At 39.0% G+C, this 7275-nt stretch overlaps 1 protein-coding gene across 1 annotated transcript; it reads left to right on the forward strand.

Annotated features, from left to right (window-relative positions):
- Positions 1 to 3617: 3617 nt before the first annotated feature.
- On the forward strand, positions 3618 to 7058 carry LOC134818845 (uncharacterized). The gene is made up of 6 exons (XM_063828534.1): positions 3618 to 3970; positions 4185 to 4438; positions 4709 to 4907; positions 5162 to 5334; positions 5517 to 5723; positions 6015 to 7058. Exons 3-5 carry the CDS (start codon positions 4766 to 4768, stop codon positions 5715 to 5717), a joined length of 516 nt encoding a protein of 171 aa, XP_063684604.1. The 5' UTR covers positions 3618 to 3970; positions 4185 to 4438; positions 4709 to 4765; the 3' UTR covers positions 5718 to 5723; positions 6015 to 7058.
- Positions 7059 to 7275: the final 217 nt, after the last annotated feature.

Genomic DNA, 7275 nt, shown 5'->3' on the forward strand with positions numbered 1-7275 from the left:
AACCTGTTGTTCAATTTGTTTAACATCTCTCTGGTTATTGCAAACCACTTCAATCCCCAAATTTATACATCTAACCATCTCTCTGGTTGCTTCCAACTCGTTAAAGCCAAGGCTCGACCAGGACCGCTTTTTTGGGGCTAATATTAAATACTAGTGGACTCTTTGCAGCTCTTCCAGCACCCCTAAATTTACTGATCTGGAGGTCACATTTTATTGAGCCAGTACAGGCTAATATTAAATACTAGTGGACTCTATGCAGCTCTTCCAGTACCCCTAATTTTACTGATCTGGAGGTCACATTTTACTGAGCCAGTACAGGCTAATATTAAATACTAGTGGACTCTATGCAGCTCTTCCAGCACCCTTAATTTGACTGATCTGGAGGTCACATTTTATTGAGCCAGTACAGGCTAATATTAAATACTAGTGGACTCTATGCAAATTCTTCCAGCACCCTTAATTTAACTGATCTGGAGGTCACATTTTATTGAGCCAGTACAGGCTAATATTAAATACTAGTGGACTCTATGCAGCTCTCCCAGCACCCCTAAATTTACTGATCTGGCGGTCACATTTTATTGAGCCAGTACAGGCTAATATTAAATACTAGTGGACTCTATGCAGCTCTTCCAGCACCCCTAATTTTACTGATCTGGAGGTCACATTTTATTGAGCCAGTACAGGCTAATATTAAATACTAGTGGACTCTATGCAGCTCTTCCAGCACCCTTAATTTTACTGATCTGGAGGTCACATTCTATTGAGCTAGTACAGGCTAATATTAAATACTAGTGGACTCTATGCAGCTCTTCCAGCACCCCTAATTTTACTGATCTGGAGGTCACATTTTATTGAGCTAGTACAGGCTAATATTAAATACTAGTGGACTCTATGCAGCTCTTCCAGCACCCCTAATTTTACTGATCTGGAGGTCATATTTTTTTGAGCCAGTACAGGCTAATATTAAATACTAGTGGACTCTATGCAGCTCTTCCAGCACCCTTAATTTTACTGATATGGAGGTCACATTCTATTGAGCCAGTACAGGCTAATATTAAATACTAGTGGACTCTATGCAGTTCTTCCAGCACCCTTAATTTTAATGATCTGGAAGTCACATTTTATTGAGCCAGTACAGGCTAATATTAAATACTAGTGGACTCTATGCAGCTCTTCCAGCACCCTTAATTTTACTGATCTGGAGGTCACATTTTATTGAGCCAGTACAGGCTAATATTAAATACTAGTGGACTCTATGCAGCTCTTCCAGCACCCTTAATTTGACTGATCTGGAGGTCACATTTTATTGAGCCAGTACAGGCTAATATTAAATACTAGTGGACTCTATGCAAATTCTTCCAGCACCCTTAATTTAACTGATCTGGAGGTCACATTTTATTGAGCCAGTACAGGCTAATATTAAATACTAGTGGACTCTATGCAGCTTTCCCAGCACCCCTAAATTTACTGATCTGGCGGTCACATTTTATTGAGCCAGTACAGGCTAATATTAGATACTAGTGGACTCTATGCAGCTCTTCCAGCACCCCTAATTTTACTGATCTGGAGGTCACATTTTATTGAGCCAGTACAGGCTAATATTAAATACTAGTGGACTCTATGCAGCTCTTCCAGCACCCTTAATTTTACTGATCTGGAGGTCACATTCTATTGAGCTAGTACAGGCTAATATTAAATACTAGTGGACTCTATGCAGCTCTTCCAGCACCCCTAATTTTACTGATCTGGAGGTCACATTTTATTGAGCTAGTACAGGCTAATATTAAATACTAGTGGACTCTATGCAGCTCTTCCAGCACCCCTAATTTTACTGATCTGGAGGTCATATTTTTTTGAGCCAGTACAGGCTAATATTAAATACTAGTGGACTCTATGCAGCTCTTCCAGCACCCTTAATTTTACTGATGTGGAGGTCACATTCTATTGAGCCAGTACAGGCTAATATTAAATACTAGTGGACTCTATGCAGTTCTTCCAGCACCCTTAATTTTAATGATCTGGAAGTCACATTTTATTGAGCCAGTACAGGCTAATATTAAATACTAGTGGACTCTATGCAGCTCTTCCAGCACCCTTAATTTTACTGATCTGGAGGTCACATTTTATTGAGCCAGTACAGGCTAATATTAAATACTAGTGGACTCTATGCAGCTCTTCCAGCACCCTTAATTTTACTGATCTGGAGGTCACATTTTATTGAGCCAGTACAGGCTAATATTAAATACTAGTGGACTCTATGCAAATTCTTCCAGCACCCTTAATTTTACTGATCTGGAGGTCACATTTTATTGAGCCAGTACAGGCTAATATTAAATACTAGTGGACTCTATGCAGCTCTCCCAGCACCCCTAATTTTACTGATCTGGAGGTCACATTTTTTTGAGCCAGTACAGGCTAATATTAAATACTAGTGGACTCTATGCAGCTCTCCCAGCACCCCTAATTTTACTGATCTGGAGGTCACATTTTATTGAGCCAGTACAGGCTAATATTAAATACTAGTGGACTCTATGCAGCTCTTCCAGCACCCCTAATTTTACTGATCTGGAGGTCACATTTTATTGAGCCAGTACAGGCTAATATTAAATACTAGTGGACTCTATGCAGCTCTTCCAGCACCCCTAATTTTACTGATCTGGAGGTCACATTTTATTGAGCCAGTACAGGCTAATATTAAATACTACTAGTGGACTCTATGCAGCTCTTCCAGCACCCTTAATTTGACTGATCTGGAGGTCACATTTTATTGAGCCAGTACAGGCTAATATTAAATACTAGTGGACTCTATGCAGCTCTTCCAGCACCCTTAATTTTACTGATCTGGAGGTCCCCTTTTTTTGAGCCAGTACAGGCTAATATTAAATACTAGTGGACTCTATGCAGCTCTTCTAGCACCCTTAATTTGACTGATCTGGAGGTCACATTTTACTAGTGGACTCTATGCAGCTCTTCCAGCACCCCTAATTTAACTGATCTGGAGGTCACATTTTATTGAGCCAGTACAGGCTAATATTAAATACTAGTGGACTCTATGCAGCTTTTCCAGCACCCTTAATTTTACTGATCTGGAGGTCACATTTTATTGAGCCAGTACAGGCTAATATTAAATAATAGTGGACTCTATGCAGCTCTTCCAGCACCCCTAAATTTACTGATCTGGAGGTCACATTTTATTGAGCCAGTACAGGCTAATATTAAATACTAGTGGACTCTATGCAGCTCTTCCAGCACCCTTAATTTTACTGATCTGGAGGTCACATTTTCCCTCAGTAGCTACTCTCCCACTCAGTATTAATTCTCTGTCTTCATCAGTGATACTCTACATTTCCCTCAGTAGTTATTCTCCCACTCAGTATTAATTCTCTGTCTTCATCAGTGATACTCGATATTTCCCTCAGTAGCTACTCTTCCACTCAGTATTAACTCTCTAAATAAATTATGACAATTATGTTAGTTATAGAATTTGTTTGTTTTTTAATGACGAAGGCTGTGAAATGTTCACAGTTCTGATAATGAGGAAATCAGAAAGATTGTTTGAAACTAGTGATGATGTTTATGTCATTATTCTTAATCTAATCTAATCTAATCTTTGCTGCAGGTGCTTGTCACGTCACATGCCTTAGGCTAGGATGATATCCAGGTAACCATTTTATGGGATCATTTGAAACATAAGCACCCTTCTAAACACAAGGAAGCAACTGCAATACGTGAATCACAGAGGGTCAAGACTCAAGAGACAAAAGTCTGATGAAGTCGAAGCTGAGCGGAGATCGATGTATCAACTGACAACATCTAATCAGCCCACACTGGGGGCAGTCTGGAGCGGCGCCACTGTTACTAGACTGATGAACGTCAAAAAGATCTAAAAAGTTGCTCCTGAAATGGATTATTGATCAGATGCTCCCATACACGACTGTTGAGAATGAACAATTTCAACAGTTTGTTGACGGTAAGATTGATTTGGGACGTTTTTAATAACTTAGCTCAATAAAAAAACAACTTTTCTAGGCTCGAGCTGTGATGACTCCAGATTAAAATTCCAATTGAGTTCTTTGTGATGATAAAATTGATTGCTATTAAGTAAATTAGCAGCAGATTGACAATCATTTGTTGGATAATCATTTACAGATAAATTAAGATCATCTGACTTCCGGCTCATTCAGGTTTGAACAAGAAGTTTGACATACCCTCAGAGAAGGTGCTGCGCACAAAACTGTTTCCTGAATTATATGATAGAGTACAGTTTAAACTGAAGAAATTTATTGACTGAAAGGAGCTGATTACAGTCTGAGCTGTGATGTTTGGTTGTCAAAAGCGCTGGATTCCTATTTGGGGGTCATAATACACTTCGTAACTACAAACTTCGAAAGAAAAGTTATTGTACTGAGATGCCTTCCCTATAACCGAGCACATACCGGTAAGTTCTATCGTTAAATCTGAATAATTTAGCTCATATATATATCTAATTTGTGTCATTTCTAACCCCATGATCAAAGTTCAAACTCAGAACTCAGGACTGCCAATGCCATATAGATTGTAAAATTCGAAATACATGCTCATTTCGAGTTCATCAGATTGCGCTTAGCTTTTTGATAGTAGAAAATATTAACCGTTAGCTGCCCACATAGTTTCTAATTACAAATTATTACGTGACTCGTTAAAGAACAATGTGTCATTTGTACTGCAGGCATGGGGTCTGTCCGAAGAGAAACTTCACTGCGTTATCAGCGACACTGCTTCAAACATGAAAAAGGCTTTGTCCGCCTGGATCCTGTTTTCTCCATCTACTGAATCTCATCGTAAAGAATTCTGTTTTTCTCAAAGTGGAGTTAACCGGCTTATCAAAAAGATCAAGAGTCTTATCAAGGAGTTTAGAACCCCTGCAGGTGAGAATCACTACATTTACCTTAGGTTTTCTGTTTGATGATTTCATTGTCACATACTTAATCTGATAATAACGGCTGATTCAAAATATTTTCTTACTGAAATGTACAGTGTACACATTAATAACGTTTGATTAAAATGTTGCCGTAGGTACATGTTCGTTGAGTGACATAATCTTGGCAAAACTATCATTGTTACGACTTGCGTTTATCATTTCTTAACTATCATATTATGTTAAACTATCCCGCACATGCAGGTAAACGTCTACTGAATGAAAATCAAGCAGTAGAGGCAACTCTCATCAGACCAGTTGCAGTGGACACGAGATGGAACAGTTATTACATGATCTTCCAGGCCTTTCAGAATAAAAAATATGCAATAACAATCACCGCTCAAAATGCAGAGTTATCGTTGTCTGCATCTCAACAGGTCAGTTTACATGCAGCTCTTTTGACTCATCTCTTATTTTCTGAGTAGCACTAGTTAACATCAAGTTTAGAGAATCAATGTCCCTGGAATGTAACTGGAACAAATTCTTGTCCGCTGGACCTCCTAATTCCTAGCTCACTTCTCAATGTACAGGCTAAGTATTGATCAACTGAATTTTGCAGATGACTCCTCACGATTGGGATCTTCTGACCAAAGCTATTGCGGTACTGAAGTCATTCTACATCACCACAAAAGCGGCGGAGGGGGACATGGTTTCTGTTTCGGAGGTTATCCCAAATATAAAGAAACTGGATTACGCTATCAGGAGCATATCCTCAAGTGGAGTCGGAACTCTGAAACCCACGCTGCTTTCCGAAATGTAAAACCAAGTATGTGATATATGAACTTGCAAGTGACCCATGCAACAACCATGTCACCATGTGGTCAAATATTCATTTTTAACCTCCGGTTTGTGCTACCAAGCATTGATTCAGGCGTTATTGGTCGCTCTGCATGTCGTTTTAAGTTACTTTTCAAATACATCCTAATGTTGGGGTTTTTATAAGCTATTAATGTAAAAGAAATATTTTTGGGTATGCAAACAAATCAACAATCATGGATTGCCTGTACAGTATCTTTACGTATCATCTAATGATCTATTGTGACATAATATATTTCAGGAGACTGAAGAAATCCAAAGATAGTGCAGCGATCTAAAGAGAATGAGTTAGAAGACCTTCGGAATCTGAAAGTGGAGTCGCTCTACCTTGACGGGAGAAAAGATGCAGCATTGTGATGAGCTTAGGATCGACATTAGACAACTCGCCACTAAGATCTTGTGGCTGTTACGCCACTAACGTCAACACCGGACGTCACAATGGGATTATAGCCCTCTTAGAGAAGAATTTTGGATGGGAATTGCAAAGATTTATTTGGTGCCTTCACAGGATAGACCTGCCATTAAAAAATTTAAGGGGTTCTGAGTCCTGAACTGTCGAGAGAACGAATTGGTCCTCTCAGCCACGCAAGGTGGATTATAATGCAGTAGAGTTAGTTATATTATCAATATTTACTTACCGCTTGATTTGAATATGAAGTATAAAAGCTCATTCCGAGTTGTGTTCTATGAGTAAGCTAGAAGGTAGCATATTTATTTTAAAGGGATTAGATTTATTTATGTTTTGTTTTAGAACCATCTACTTCTGAGCTGCCCTGTCAAAATTAAAAGGGTGTATAGGTTGTCCCGGCAAAAGCCTCCTTAAATTATTAATGGACGATCCTAAAGACCGTAATTTGGTCATGAACACTTCAGAAGAATTGAATGAAATAAAGGATATTGCCCGCTGTAAACAATGTCGGAGGAACCGTTATTGTAGCTTTTGCCCATTTTACGGTGTGAAGATGTTTTTACCATGGTAGATTCGGTACACGTACCCCAATACAAGTTCGACACGCACTCTAGTTCGTCACTTATACCATGTAGTTCGACAAACCCTGAGGTTCGACTCTGTCGAACTAAAGTGCTCTATCTGGAGTCAAGTTCGATACGCACTAAAGTTAGACAAGAGAACTTTGACTGTCGGACTACAGTTTTGAAATCTCCAATATCCAGCAACGATCCTTTACGAGCTTGAAATCTATTCGTTTGTTAGTTTTCCACTTGTCTCATGCTGTTCAATTATGTGTTTATATAATTTCTATAATCCATATCTATGGACATTTAATTGACCTCATACTCCATTGTTAGTTATTAGAATTGTAGGCTTAACGGAGAAATAAAAGAGTAACGTGGTAACTCTTACTTCGCATTGTAGATTATGTTAGTGAAGTAGTTAGCACTCCCGGCGCGAGAACAAAGCGCCAGGAAAATAAGACAATTTTTCGCGCGAACTTGTAAATTTACTTACGCCGCGCAGAGATGTTCCTTCATGGTGTATCCAT

This window comes from Bolinopsis microptera, chromosome 1, assembly GCF_026151205.1.
Source record: "Bolinopsis microptera isolate Bmic1 chromosome 1, MBARI_Bmic_1.0, whole genome shotgun sequence".
NCBI lineage: Eukaryota > Metazoa > Ctenophora > Tentaculata > Lobata > Bolinopsidae > Bolinopsis > Bolinopsis microptera.

What these genes read in the sequence shown, in the direction of transcription:
- LOC134818845 (XM_063828534.1), top strand. Translation starts at nt 4,766, where the DNA reads ATGAAAAAGGCTTTGTCCGCCTGGATCCTGTTTTCTCCATCTACTGAA. An exon ending in GGAGTTTAGAACCCCTGCAG is followed by an intron (nt 4,908 to 5,161) that starts GTGAGAATCACT and finishes CCGCACATGCAG; the next exon opens with GTAAACGTCTACTGAATGAA. An exon ending in CGTTGTCTGCATCTCAACAG is followed by an intron (nt 5,335 to 5,516) that starts GTCAGTTTACAT and finishes TGAATTTTGCAG; the next exon opens with ATGACTCCTCACGATTGGGA.